We start from the raw sequence: 15,354 nt of genomic DNA on the forward strand, positions 1-15,354 counted from the left end.
TGGTTTGTTTTTTTTTTTTTTTTTTTTTTTAACTGCAACTGTGGGGGCTGCAGAGGGCTGTGAGGGCAGCCCGGGCGGCACCAGAGCGGGAACCCGCGGGGTGTGAGGGGAGCCCGACTGTACCCGCCGAGGTGTGAGGGGAGCCTGAGGCGGGTGGCGCCGGGCGCAGGGATGTGAGGGGAGCCCGGGTTGTTCCCGCCGAGGTGTGAGGGGGAGCCTGGGAAGGGTCGCAGGGATGTGAGGGCAGCCCGGGCCGTTCTCTCCAGGCTCTGAGGGGGCCCAGCCCGGCCATTTTCCCGCCGAGCCCCCGCCTCAGCGCCCCGCGCCCGCGGCGCCACCGCCAACGCTGATTGGCTGAGAACTAGCGCCAGGGCGAGCTGCTGATTGGCCCATCCGCACGGCAGCGCTGGCCAATGACGAAACGCCATGCAGCCCGCCTTTCCTCCGACTGGCTGCGCCGCTCCCTGTGCCCGCCCACTGCCGGGCCGCGGTGCCGCCAGCCGATTGGCCGAGGCGCTCCCCGGGCTGGATGTTTAATTGGGCGGTGCTAGGCTGCCCGGCGCCTCACCTGCCGCGCGCCGCCATTGGCCCGCCGCTCCCCGCGCCCCCGCCCATTGGTCGCACCGCCCCTCAAGAGCGTCCCGATTGGCCGTAGCGGCCCGGCCCGGTATCCGGGTAAGATGGCCGCAGTCGGGGAGTGCTCGCTGCCCGCGCCGTGGCGGCCGGTCTCCCTCACTCACGTCGAGTATCCCGCAGGTAACGCTCCGTTTCGCCGCCGCCGGGCCTCCCCACCGCACCTCCGGGCGCGGCGGGCCCCTTCCCGCCGCCCCGCGGCGCCGCCGCGGGCCGCGCTGGCGGCTGCCAAATAGTGAGCCATTGAGTAGCAGCGCTGAGGCGGCAGGGCGCGCGTGCGCGTTGGGGGCGGCGAGGCGCTCTGCCAGATTGGGAGCCACGGCGGGAGCGGCGATGCGCATGCGCGGTGGGGGCTCCGGGCTGGGGGGCTGCGGGAGGGGGGGACGGGGAAGGGGACCGGGAGTGGGCTCGGGGGGGGCGGCTCCGTCCCGGGGATCCCGGAGCCGCCTGGCCGTCCACTGCCGCCCTGCCCGCTCCACACCGCCGCCTCGCCGCCTCTGCAGCCCTCTGGCCATGTGCGGTACCCCTGGCTTCGAGGCGAGGGTCCCACCCACGGTGTGCTGCTCTCGGTGCCGCCTCAGCAGCTGCCGGTGTCGGTGTCACCTCCGTGCTCCGGGCGCTGCGGGTCTGGCTCGGTGTGTCACCGTGCCAGGGGGCTCTGGGGGCCCTGGTGCCCCCTCAGGGAGCGGGGATGTCCCACGGGGGCCGTGTGCCCTGGGTGGGCTCGGCTGCCGGGGCAGCGTGAGGGTGACAGCGTGTCCCTGTCCCCGTGGATCTGGGGCTTTTCCTGGGGGCACTTTGGTCAGTCAGCGCTGAGGGAAATGCCCCGAGCGCTCTGGGCACAGGAGGTTTTGTGTCTCAGCTCTGGCCAAGGTGGGTTTGTGTCCTGGTTGAGGAACAGTGGGTTCCTGAGTGCAGGGTGGGCTGTTCCAGCTGGGACAGGTGTGACCCACAAAGCCTCTCACACCAGCTGGAATGAGTTCTGATGTGCGAGAGCAAACGGGTCTGTGTTCAGCTGGCAAATGCCTGAACCGTGTCCCATCAGTAGCTGTGGGCCTTTGGAGCTCCTGTGGGTGCTTTGTGCTTTGCTTGTTTGGGTTTGGGTGCTTGTTATAATCAGAGATAATAGAAAAATGAACTGTCAGAGTTACAGCATTAATCATTTGCTCAGAATCCAAATCTTGTTTAAACGTTGTTCTCAATATTTCCAGTTCCCAACTTGCCATGGAGTGTTGCTGTATGTCCTGTTTCAGTAGCTGGATTTTAGTTCCTGATGAAAGCTCCTCTCAGCAGTGCAATTCCTAAAGCTTTTAAAGTGCTTAGGGATCTTCTGGGTTGAAAGTGCCCATTTAGCTAGGAGACTTGAAATGTGACAACACTGAAAAAATATCTGGCGCTGGAGATACATTATTTCTTGGCCCTCCCTCTTATGGCTGTTTGATGGTTTTCTGTGATGCTTTATGTGAAATACTGGCATTTCCTTTTTGGTCTTGCATTTTCCTCCACACTGTCAGCTCCTCTGCCATCCCCCTTTTCAAATATATTAATGTGTCAGTTTGGGAGAGATGGGAAATAATCTTGCCAGTAGTACTGATATGTTCATCTTTGAATCTTATCTCCTTATCTGAACCTGGCAGTATACACAGAGCGTCCTGTGCTCCATTTGTTGGATTGGTTTGGGAAATGAAGGTGGTGGAAATCCCTGCACAAGGGTTATCTGTCAGATCTTGAACAATGTGACATAACCTGAATATTTTCTCTCTGTGTTGAGAGCTCTTAGACAGGCAGAGGGAGGAGATGATTGTGTGGAGGGGTAAATCATCACCTAGCTTAGGGTTGTGTTTGGAGGGGATGGGCACTGTGTTTATCTTGGATAAAGTGTGTTTATGAAAGCCTATAAAGTGGAGACAAAGGACTGAAACAATAAAACAGCTGGGGGTATAAAAGTTTGTTAATCTATTTTCATAGAATCATTTAAGTTGGAGAAGCCCCTGAGATCACCGAGTCCAGCTGTCCTCCAGCACTGCCAAGGCCACCACTAAACCCCATCCTCAAGTGCCACATTTACACAGCTCTGAAATCCCTGCAGGCATGAGGAGCCCACCATTTCCTGGGCAGCTCTGCCAGGGCTGGACAACACTTTCTGTGAAGAAGCTGTTCCTGAAATCCAAGTTAGACCTTCCCTGGTGCAGCTCTGGCTGTTTCCTCTTCTCCTGTTCCCTGGGAGCAGAGCCTGATGCCTGTCCCTCAGCTGTCAGGGAGTTGTGCAGAGCCAGAAGGTCCCCCCAGGCTGAGCCTCCCCATCTCCCTCAGCTGCTCCTGGTGCTCCAGATCCCTCCCCAGCTCCATTTTCCCCTCTGGACATGCTTCAGCCCCTCAGTGCCTTTCTTGTTGTGGGGGGCACAAAGCTGCCCCCAGGATTTGAGGCAGGGCCTTAGCAGGGTTCAGCACAGGGAGATTTGGTGTCATCAGTGGGCACCTGGTCTCCTTGGCCAGTTCATGAATAAACATATGAAACAGAACCTGCCTCAGAACTGAGCCCAGCCCCAGCTGCATTTAGCTCCATTTCCCCACCAGTCTGGGCCTGGACAGGTTTTTTACCTGCAAAACAGAGCACCTGTCCAAGCTGTGGATGTTCTCCAGGAGAATGCTGTGGAAAGCTGTGTCAAAGGCTTTACTAAGGCAAGGCAAACAACATTTTGGTCTAAAATAATGACTTGCAGTAAAGCATAGATCTGAAGCTTTTACCTGGATTTGGGGAAAGTGCTCCTAACTTTCTTTAGAAAGCTGTTTACATTCAGCCTGGGCACATCTGAACAGCAGGTCCATGAAGTGCCTGGCTAATGTATATTTATAAAGGAGTGGTGTTGGCAGCAGGCTCAGCACAGTGGAGTTAATGCAGCCTCGTGCTGCTGAGAGGGTCGGAACGAGAAATGGATCCTGCTTTTACCAACATCAATTATTAAGCTGTCTTGGCATGTCATGCACTGCTCTGTGGCAAACAGCTTTGGCTCTTGGCTGATCCCAGAGGCTGCTGAGCTGCTGTGGCAACTGCCTCTGAAAATCTCACATCTTTAAAGATTCCCAGTGCAGAGCCCCAGCTTTCATCTGCCTGGGTGATGGTCCTGCTCCCTGGGTAAAAAGCTGTCACTGCTGATTTCTGCCTGGCAGATGAAGCCTGCATTTGGGCTCCTGCTTCTAATTGTGAAGGGGAGAGGTGTCTCCAGAAAGGTGCTCCCTGTTCTGATCTAATGTTTCCTTATCAGTAGTGATACATCAAACCCATCCTGAGTTGCTTGTGTGGCTGCACAGCTCTCCAGGGCTTTCTGTGATGTCCACTTTGAGCAAAACAAATGAGAAACAGCAAATGAATGCTGTGGTAATCAACTGCAGACTGGTCTCAGGAATGCAGTCTTGGAGACCTGACTGAAATACTACCCATAGGGAATGTTAGGATTAAACATAGGGAGAAAAAAATCAGCCATGGCAGTGCTGCCTGCGTGTGCTAGAGCATGCTGCTGCAGAGGACAGCCTGTAAAAATATCATCCTGCTTGCAGAATTTCTTTTATCCTGGAGCTTTTCATATTACCAGCTCTGTTTTGGTGAGACCAAGGGATGATCTGGCATAGTGTCAGGTTGCTGGCAGGTAGGCAGGAATAATCCTTCTTCCCTGTGTCCTTCCAGTAATGAGCTGGTGATTGCATCAGGGCTGTGAAGCCCTTTGATGGATGGATAAAAGCTGTATCTCTAATTGTTCTTTGAATCCATTTCTGCTTTGGATCTCACTATATCTTTGGCACTGAGCTTTGTAGCTTAATGTGGTTGTTGTTTCTTTTCTGTTAAGTCCACTTCTCAGTAATTTCATCAAACACTCTCTCATGTGCAGTGAGAGGCAGTGATTGTTTGCTGTCAATTTCTCCACATAATTCATGACTTTATAGAACTGTTGTATCATCTGTTTTCCTTTTTCAGCTGAAAATCTGATTTATTTGATGCTTTCTGAGTGGCTGCTGTTGCATGCTTATCTTTGTCCCCATTCTATTTGCCTTTTCTGTGTGTACTCTCCCTTTTCAGCTGGTGACACCACAATTGCATAATAAATTTTTGTAGTGCTGTAACAGTAACTTCTGTCGTGCTCTTAAAAATGTTCTCCTTGCCTTTTTGACTGCTGCAGAGCACTGGGTGCTACTCTGAAGGTATTGGCACACTCTGAGTTTGAGGGTTTTTGTTTGATAACAACTGAACTCAATCCTGTCATGTCATGGGTATAATTAGGGTTGTTTTTTCCCGTATGCATTGCTTTGCATGGGATGACTTTGTGCTGCAGACTTAAAACTCATCTTCAGGGACTTCCTGCCTGTAGGGTGAGTTTCACTGGAGAAACATTGAGTTCCTGGTTTGTTTGGGGTTTTTTTATTATTATTTGGAGAAAAGAAAGAAAACTTCCTCTCTTCAGTGCAGCTGGGATTCTTAGAGCTCTGGGACTTTCTGGACCTTCTCACACTGGACAAATTCTTTAAGGAGAGAAACCTGATGTGCCAAACCTTTTCTCTGCAGAATGACAGAATTTTCCCATTCTCTCCAGGATGTTTCCTACAGCCAGGCAGAGTTGGAGAGGCAGGTATGCAGTGGGTAAAGAGGTTCAAAGGTGCTGTGTCTGCTTTGGCTCAGCAGTTCTTGTTGCTGTTCAGTATCAGCACATGCAGCTCCTATAGGAATGTTTGTTCTGATAACCCTCCTATGCTTCTGTGCAGGCTCACAAGTCAGGGCTCATTCCAGAGCTGAGCACTATCTCCTGGAAGAAGCAGATCCCACTCTTGTTTGGCTGCTTGAATGCAGGGTTTATGTTTAATCTCCCTGCAGAAGTTATGTCTGATTTTATGCCATAATTTAAAGCCTCCTGTAGATATTGCTGTCCCCCAGCTCGTGTTATGGGGATATGCACAAGCAGAGGAAATTACTCTTTTATATCATGAATATTTAGTGATTTAGTGAGACACACACACTGCATGTTGTCTGTGCAACTTGCACATATGCTCTTAGGCAAGAACACACAACCAGTGGCAGTGCCACAAATAGATCCTTCAATAGGAAGTGGTGGTGGCAAAGCTCAGTTCTTGTGGTAGGATGTGGTTGGGGGCTGTTGATTCACATTTTTACATCCTATACAGGTTAAGTAGATGTGGTGAAGCTCAGCTATTTCTACTGACAGGATGCTGGGTAAAATGTTGAATTGGAGCAGAAGTAGATGCTGAATGAAGGCTGAAAAAATAGCGTGTGTCTGAGCTATGTATAGTGCTGCACGTCCTTATCTCTTGGCTGCCCAAAAATGGGGTAGTTGCATCCTTTATTTTTGCCTTTTGAGCTCCAAATAATGTCCAGGGAAAGCTGGACTGTAAAAAAGCAGAATTTAAAACTAAATGAAACCCGAGATCTGTATTAAGTAGATTCTCCTTTTGCATTTCTGCAGAGATTTTGTCTCTGTTCCTTCTCCTTGGAGGAACTGCTTTAAAATTCCCAAGTTTATAAAATTAAAGGAAAATTATTTTTTTATATAAAATGACAGGGGTGCTGCTTGCTAGATCTGACTGGACTTCAAACTGTGGCTCTCCTGCACGTCTCCTTTCGCTGGGAATAAGTCTGGGAGCGCGCTGGAGCGTGAGAGGAGACAGGAGTGACAGAAGCAATCACGCTCCAAGGCCCCCGGAGCGCCGAGCAGCGCTGGCCTTTCTCTCAGAGCTCACTTTGCCTCCTCCACTGGGGATTTCCAGTCCTTTCCGAGCTGGGTTACTCTCTGAAGCTCTGCCTGGAGCTGCTGATCCTGTGGGGCCGTTTGTGATGGCATTCGTGTGTTCCTGGGGCAGCTCCAGTGCTGCCTTCAGTGCCCAGCTGTCTGTTTGCCTCCTTTACAAAAAGTGGCTTCAGAATGTGGCTGTGTTTCTGCCTTCAGTGCCCAGCTGTTTGTTTGCCTCCTTTACAAAAAGTGGCTTCAGAATGTGACTCTGTTTCTGCCTTCAGTGCCCAGCTGTTTATTTGCTTCCTCTACAAAAAGTGGCTTCAGAATGTGGCTGTGTTTAATTGCCATTAGGCACAAGAACATGAAGTGCTATTAGTGTTATCTGCTCTAAATGGACTGCTGAAATATTTGAGGAGGTTTTGTGTTCAGATGGAGTGAAGGACTTGGTGCCTGTAGGCACATCTGGGAGTGGTGGTGTCTGGTTCCCCTCTCAGGTGAGGTTTTTGTGCCTGTGAGGTCTGGGTGATTTGATTTATTGGGAATGTTATCATGTAACATAACAGAGGATTTTGAGTTCGCTGCTACTGATCCTATTTAAATTAAAAGACTACTTGTTTAAGTACCTTTCCACCATCTGCACAAGAAATAGAACCCTCTGAGAAGATAAATAATCTGGTTTTATTTCTATTGACAAAATTATGGCTTTTAATGTGGAGGTGTTAAGCCTTTATGTATTGTGGATTAACAGAGTGAGTGATCTGAAACATGGAGATCTCTTGATGATGAGTTCTCTTTATTTGGCAATGCTGGAATTGAGACTTTTGGAAAGTATTCCTAAGGTTTTCAGGGTAGTTTAATTGTCTCTTGACAAGGTGGCTTCTCTCATGAATTCCCTCATCATTGATGACAGAACTCATTTTGTTGAGAGTTTGTGATTTATGTAAAACCATAAGGGGCTTGATTGTTTATTGCCAAGTAACTGGTAATGTCACTTACATCCCCTTTGTGTTACCATAATCCATTGCTTTGGGAGCATTTGGAATGCACCTGATGCAAGACAAACCTGCCATATGGAGCAAGAAAAGTTTCAAATTCAGCGTCTCCCAACGCTTTTCAGGTTAAAACTAAAGCAGAACCTCACTTCAGTGGAAACCCAGCATGCCTGAGGGTTTTGTCCTCCAAATCCTCCTCCTTTCACCTAACTCCTGCTAGGAATCCTTGCTGATGATGTTGCTGGTGCCCAAATTTACCCCAGAGCTGGAATTCCAGAGGCTTCCATGCACTGTACCTGATGTAACCACAACTATGTGGCAATAACATCAGCAGCATGAACTTTGTTGTGGAGGGGCAATAACTTCTTTTTTTATCAGTTCCAGCACTCAGAGGCTGAGGTTAAAGTCCTTTTCACCAAGTGCTGCTTTGAAATGTGGCTGTGTGGGCTGGGGAGCCTTGCAGTGGAATTGATCTAGGAATGAGTCCAATGCTCAGACTTGCAGAGGCATCCTGTTTCCTTTTGAGAGGAGGGAAGAAGGACAAATTTCTGTGGGGGCTGAGCCTTTTGTGATGGGATGGAGAGGATCTGGTCTGTGAGAAGCAATACTCAAAGTACCCATCTCCTCTGCTGCTCTCTGGGTTCATACACCAAGTTTGTGGTGACTTCTGTATTTAAAGATTCTCTGGCAGACAGTTCTCACTCTGCTTATACAAATTGCTGATTTGGAGCAAAATTGCTCTGATAATTTCTTGTGTCCTCGGAATTTGTGCTGACATCTTTTCTCCAAATACTTCTCTGTGTGTCCCTTTTTGGGGAAGAGAGGCAGGAGAAACTGGGATCCAAAAGCACAGCTGCTCCTTACTGCTGCTGCCCACTTCTGTGGCTTTTGTAACTCAGAATAAAGGTTTTGAGGGACCTTATGACGTCTGTGAGGTCCCATTGCAGCTCCCTGACTCTCCCTGGGGGATAACTAGACTTTTAATTATTTGGGTTGTAGGCCCAAATCCCCCTCTGTGTGGTACCAGTGGGGTACTGGTTAAAAAGGCAGAGTCTCCTTTATTTCCCTGACATCTCCTGCTATGTTTAGCTGTTTATTTCCTTCCCATTTTGCTAATGCTGGTGTTCATGCAGACACATGGTGAGACAGATTAGGAAGCTGATCCAGTTGAAAACTAACCCATTTTAGTGAGGGAGTGGGAAAGGATTTGTTTGGGGACTTTTTCTGGCTCAGAGAAGAAATAGGAATGAGGGGAAGGGAAAGATGCAGCAGCCTGTGCTCATGTTGGATTAAAGTGGCTCTGGGCCCACACCCATGGTTGTTGTTGTAAACTGGGTGTAAATCTCTGCTGAATGATTCCAGGCTCCTTTCACCCTTGATTTTGAACCTGCATGGAAGCACTGCTGTCTCCCTGTCATTCTGGAACACAGGGACTGGCTGCACTGCTGAGTCTGCCCCTCTGCTCTGTGATGCAGGGCATGACTGACCCATGTTGTGGTGGCAGGTGGGTACCTGTGAAATTCACACTGATTGGTTTCTCTTGTTTGTTTCCCCAGGTGATTTCTCTGGCCAGCTTTTAGCTTATTTGAGTCTTGGTCCAATATTCATTATTGTTGGCTTTGTAACACTCATCATATTCAAGAGAGAGCTTCACACGGTGAGTCCTTCTTTCCCTTCCCAGCCTCTCCTTATGACAAAAGTCTTTTCCTTTGTCACCTGGGGCTCCTGTATTCACACTTCTTTTTCTCTCTAAAAGGAGCAAGCTGAGGAAAGCCATCTTCCTGTCAGGGAACAGCAGGAGACACTTAGCACCCGTGGCAGGTTAAAAGGCTGCTCAGCCTTTTCTGACTTCTCTGTTACTCGGGTGTGTTTTGGACATTATCTGTCCAGAACCATCGAGGGAGATGTCTGAGGAAGTACAGAATGCTGTTGCAGAGTGGGAACACTCCCAAAATCCAGTAGGATCATAGCACTGGGCAGCATATGCAGGAAATGGTGTGTGTAACTCAGGGGGATGCACTTGCTTTGAACTACTGAGGCAGAAAAGGGGATAAAAATAAAACCTAAAGCTTTCCAAGGGAGTGGATCTGTCTTTAAGGGCTGTTTTTCAAATGTGAGTTGAATACCAGGGGCAGAAAATTCTTAAAATACTTTTTATCTGCTCTGCCAGGTAGTTGGGAATGGATAAACTCCCTCTAGGACATACAAACCTCTTGTAGCATTTGTCCTCAGTAAACATCTAAAACAGGGGCCACTGAAAGGATTTTGAATGTAGGGCCGCAGTGTCATGGGAACCAGTGGCCCAAGGGACTTGGGAATAGGGAACTCTTAACTAGGGAAGGCAGCTGCACAGTTTTGACAACTCAAAGGTTTTGTGTTGGCCCAAAAGAGAAAAGAAGCCAGAGTAACTATTGCACAGATTTATAGGTTTCTCAATAAAGGGATTTGCTTGGTGTTGAGGTTGATTGTCAATTCTTCATGTGCGAAGTCACCACTGGGCTAGAGAGGGACACTGGCTGCTTGCAGCAGCCTGATCTGTGGCTCAGGATGAGGAGTGAAAAATTGCTTCATCATGTGGAATGGAACTGAGTGCTAAGGAGGCAGTGTCATCACCAGCTGGGAATTTGATCACAGCAGCAGGACTAATTTAGTGGAGGTGTATGAACTGTGAAGTTGAAGAGCAAAAATAAATGCTACCAGGTCTGGCTTAGCTCAGAATGTGACTTCATCTTGGACTGAAGACAGCAGCTTCAAGATGAAAGTATTCATAGAAGGAAAAGCCAGAAAGCCTAAAAAGTCACCTTTGTTTTAAACTATTTACCGAAATAACAGTGTCTGCACTCCCCCTGTTGGTCATTGGGAAAAGCCAAAGTTCCCAAAACCTGCCCTATTAAAAAGGTCACTTTCTGCACTCACTGGTGCTGGCAGAAGTGCCCTGCTGTGCCATTTTTGTCTTTCTGTGTATCAGCTGCTGAAAAGCTGCATGTACACAATATGTTGCCAAATGGAAAGTGAGATGAAAATAAATGCTTTTCTTCTCAGGTGTAGAATTTGGAAGCCATTGGTTTTAACTCTAGTAGTCAAAAAAGAAAATTAGAAGCATAATGTTTGGGGTTTTGTCAACAGAGAGAGCCTGGTAAGTAGAAGGATCTCTTGGAGGGGATGACACAGCTGTCTTGCCTTCACAGATCTCTTTCTTGGGAGGGCTGGTGTTCAACGAGGCAGTGAACTGGTTAATAAAAAATGTAATCCGGGAGCCTCGGCCGTGCGAAGGTAGGGTGTGCACCAGGAGTGTGGTGTGTCAGGGGAGTTTGGGGTGGAATGCTCACTGGGGGGAGTTACAGGGGTTTTCCCCCTTTGCCTCACGTTGGCTGTGGGTGTTTGGCTGTAAAAAGCTGACAGAGCCTCCTGAGCAGGGACATATCCTATGAACTTTGTGCATGCTCCAGCAGCATGGGCTGGCTTCACATCTGGAGTGTTCCAGCTGCTGACCATACCTTGACCATCTTTTTTTCTTTCTCTTCCCAGAAGCCCATTCTACAGTGACCACAAAATATGGGATGCCGTCCAGCCACTCCCAATTCATGTGGTTTTTCTCTGTCTATTCTTTTCTGTTCCTTTATTTAAGGTAAAAATTCCGGGTCAGGTTCTGGCTGTTAATGTTACAAAACCTGAAATGGGTGGCTCCCTTGCTGGGTGCCACTTGAGTGGGATAATGGAATTAAATCTGAGGACCTGCACAATTTATTGTGGCTCGGGTGGGATTGGAGCTTGAATGACTCAATCTGCATGTAGGGCTGGAGTTTCTTTCTCTAAGCTGTGATGGTGCCTCAGTGTGAGGGAGGAGGTGGGGGAAAAGGAGGAGAAATGAAGAGCTGCTTTCTCAGTTTGTCTCAGTTTCAGTGAGGTTATCTATAATCTTTTGGATAATACCAGCTGCCTGACTTTTTAGTTGACTTCCCTTACCAAGTACTGGATTTGCCTGTGGTTCAATGGAATTCTTGCTGGGGCATGGCTCTGGATGGAGGAGGACAAAGCTCACAGTTCCTCCTGGCTCTGTGGGTGATGGAGGGACTCTCTTGGCTCCCTGTTGCATGTGCCTCTCACATCAGTGTGAGCATCCTGCCCTCCATCACAGCAATCCCTGCTCACAGCTGGAGAGAAGCACCTGTGGCTTCTTGGCTGCTCTTTAACTGCTGCCAGCGGCACAGATTGCTGCTGGGATGGGATTGAGCTGCCCATGACCCCAGTGGAGTGAAGCTTTCCTAGGGTTTCAGGGGGAGGGAGGAGTGCTGAGCTCCCTGCCCTGTGCTCATGGCTCTCCTTCTCTTTCAGAATGCACCAAACAAACAACGCGAGGTTTCTGGATTTGCTCTGGCGACACGTGCTGTCCATCTGCCTCGTCACAGTGGCTTTGCTAGTCTCATATAGTAGGTATGGAGCAGCTGTTTCTCTTCTGCTCTCACACAGCAGCCCTGGCATTCCTCATCCTGCCTTTCCCACCTCATTCTGCACTGCAGCTTTGTACAAGTGTTGCCATGAGACCCAATAAACAAAAGTGCTACGTGTGTGGTGCTTCACAAGTGTTTACAAAACCCCAAATCAGCTGAGTTTGTGCCAATTCCTCATGGGCTCCAGTGCCATGCTCCATCCAGCCTCACTGCCTTGCCCTCTTTCCAGCACTGAGTGTGGAGGCATTGCCCCATCTGGGCACACCATGTGGATCACTACAGATGATCAATCCCACTGTTTTGCTTGATCATTACTTAATCAAAACATTTATAGCTATTAGCTTGCAAGATTTAGTTAAGATGGATAAAGAAAATGGAACTGTGATAATGATTTTTTTTTTCTCTTTAGTGGATTAAATGTAAAGTGAGCTCCAGTAATTGGAAAAACAAATTCAAGCTAGAAATAGGGTCACATTTTCCACAGGAAAGTAATTACCTGTTGGCACAGTTGACTGTATGCTACAGCTGATTACTTATTACTAATTATTTTAAAAGCCTGACAGGACAAATTTGTCAGAGGTATATGGTCTAATTAAAATAAAATTAGAGGAAATCAAGTGACCTATGCTAGACAGAAGGTCAGATAAGATGATCATAATGATATGTGAGCAAAAAGAATTTTGAATGTAGCTTGTGCACACATATAATAGGCCAACAGTGCAGCTCTGAGTGGCTGCAGTCACAGTGAGCACATTGGTCATGCAGCCTCTGTGTCACATTGGAGAGAACCAAAATCACAAAAAAAATGCTGTCCATGTTCTTAAAAGCCTTTAAGCCCCAGCTTTGGTGGCCTGGAGGAGACTTGTCCTGTTACTGCCTTTGGAAAAGTCTCTTTTGGAACTAACAGTATTAGTTCTTCAGCTGATGCAAGATGGATGAAGAAAAGTGTGGAGGGTTACTGAGCTAAGCTCAAACTAGAAGTGCTCCAAGCTGAAACTGCTGTAGCAGGGAAGAATTTTCCCCAGTTTTTCCCTCTACTATTTTTGCCAGCTTTTTACTGAAAAAAGACACCCACTTTTAACATCTGGAGGATAACTTGCACCCATGTCTGTTGGTCCAGTGACACCTCAACTCGTGATTTTGGGCTCCTTTTGTTTTAAAGCCTGTCTGGTGACTCTTTTCTTCCACTGCAGGGTTTATTTGCTTTACCACACCTGGAGCCAAGTCCTATATGGAGGTGTGGCAGGAAGCATCATGGCCATAGCCTGGTTTGCCTTTACACAGGAGATCCTAACTCCCCTCTTCCCGAGGATAGCTGCATGGTAAGGCTCTTTATTCTGTGGAGGTTTGTTGTGGATGTTAGAAATGAGAATTCCTGGGCTCTGTCCCAGTTTTGCATACTGGCTGTTGTGTAACCTACTTTGTTCCTCCATGTTTTCTTGTGCATGCATCTATACAAAGGATCATATGTCCTTGGTAAGGGTGGGGAAGAGGGAATTTAATCAATTGCTACATTTTGTAAATCCCTACTAAAGCTGTGAGGTGTGGCAGCATGCTGGAGGAGCTTTGCAAGATGAACAGCAGACCTTTCTTAATGAATGTCTAATGACCCAGTCAAATTGCAGAGTTATTTACATGTAATATAGTCTGGGAATATTGCATAAGGAAAGAAAAAAATGTTTTTTTTAACATGTAACAAAGCCTGAAGTGATAGAATAGTACTGTTAAGTAGAGCAGGTTTTGGGGGTTTTTTTTGTGTTTTTTTTTTAAAATCAAAATTCCAGTGAAGAAAGTCTAATTATTTCCCCCTTTCTACCACATTGTCCTTTTTCAGGCCAATTTCAGAGTTCTTTTTAATCCGAGATACCAGCCTCATTCCTAACATCCTGTGGTTTGAATACACAGTCACAAGAGCAGAAGCAAGGTAAGTTCTGGTGGGAGTGGAGGAGCTGTTGCTGCTCTGACCTTTCCGATGCAGTTATTAATTAAATTTCCGATATGTAGCTGATAATTTTGGGCTGCTGTGGGTGGAATAGCTCAAAGTAAGGAAATACCAAGTTGTGGGTTAACGACTGCATCTGAAAGGTGAGTCTGGAGAGGGTGTGATTCAAGAATTTAATCTCATTTAAGCAGCATTTCAGCTCCCTGGCTTAAGGTTTTTGCAAGCAGTTGTTTATAATCTTGCATCCCCATGTGATCTTGTTTACACTGAAGATGGGTGGGTGTTCTGGGAGTGTGGAGAGTGGGAAGGAATGATCAGCTTGGTGGGTAAGGCAGGGGCACTTCAGTTTTGTGTGGAGCTAAGCAGAGGCATACTTTAATCCTCCTGTGTTTGCCTCTGGCTTGTTGCAGCCCCCTGGGATGGGCTGGGTGTGGTGGTGTTCACAGGGGTACCAGAATGAGGGAAGAGATGGGAATCTTGACTCCATGTTTCAGAAGGCTGATTTATTTTTTTTTATATATATTACATTAAAAGAAAATTATATGCTAAAACTATACTAAAAGAATAGAAGAAAGGATTTCACGAGGATTGAAAGGAATGATAATAAAATCTTGTGACTGCTCACAGCCTCGACACAGGTGGCTGTCATTGGTCATCAAGTAAAACAATTTCACATGCTGGGTAAACAATTCTCCAGATCACATTCCAAAGCAGCAAAACATGAAGCCGAAGCTTCTCAGGAGAAAAGATCCTAATGAAAGGATTTTTCATAAAATATGTCTGTGACAGCTGTGTCACTGTGCCTGTGCTGCCTTGCAGGAACAGACAGCGCAAGCTGGGTACGAAGCTGCAGTGACCGGGACCAGGGCGCTGTAATGGACAGACAAGAGCAGAGACCTGGGAGCAGCAAGGAGCCTTTTTACAGACGGACCAAAGGAACAGGCAGGGACCATACCCAAAACCTGAAAGCCTTTGCTCTGCTTTAGCAGCTAAGCTGGATGCTCCCTGATGCATGTGGGACCGTGCAGGAGTAGAAACTCATTTTGAACACAGATGCACATGGTTGGATGTACCATCGTGTCTACGTCAGGGGAGGGGGGAGAAAATGCCTGGTGTCGTGTTCGGGGGAGGGAAAACCAAAAATGAATCCTTTCTGTGACTTTTTTTTTCAGCATGAAATATACACACTATTTATTTATTTTTTTAAATGGAACTATTGTTTATGGGGTGGGTGAGGCGTTGATTGTGTGTTTTGCTTTTTTTTTTACTTTTTTTTTTGGAAGAAGATGACAAAACTATAATCTCAAGTTGGTCATGTTTAATTAGGGCTTCTCATTCTTACATGGTTCTTAGGAGGGAGGGGATCTAGAAGGGGTGACCGAGACAGAAGGAAGAGGAAGACTTTCCTTTCTGCAGTCAGTTTGGGAGATCAAAATCAATTCCAACTGTACTTTGTACAGACAAAAAGACAGACTATAAAGATCTGATTTTTAACACTAGTGACAGTTCTGCAGGGAGTCCTGCACGGATACCAGTTAAGGGGAGTGTGTGTGTAAAACAAAGGAAAAACACAAATATACTGACTCTTATTTTTTTTC

General features: G+C 47.6%; 1 protein-coding gene across 1 annotated transcript; it reads left to right on the top strand.

Annotated features, from left to right (window-relative positions):
• The first annotated feature begins 657 nt into the window (after positions 1-657).
• Positions 658-15,354, top strand: DOLPP1 (dolichyldiphosphatase 1). The gene is made up of 8 exons (XM_059486649.1): positions 658-756; positions 8,920-9,020; positions 10,552-10,636; positions 10,892-10,991; positions 11,699-11,797; positions 13,008-13,136; positions 13,649-13,738; positions 14,576-15,354. The coding sequence occupies exons 1-8, from the start codon at positions 681-683 to the stop codon at positions 14,610-14,612; spliced, it is 717 nt and encodes a 238-aa protein (XP_059342632.1). The 5' UTR covers positions 658-680; the 3' UTR covers positions 14,613-15,354.

This window comes from Ammospiza nelsoni, chromosome 20 (genome assembly GCF_027579445.1).
Source record: "Ammospiza nelsoni isolate bAmmNel1 chromosome 20, bAmmNel1.pri, whole genome shotgun sequence".
Taxonomy (NCBI): domain Eukaryota; kingdom Metazoa; phylum Chordata; class Aves; order Passeriformes; family Passerellidae; genus Ammospiza; species Ammospiza nelsoni.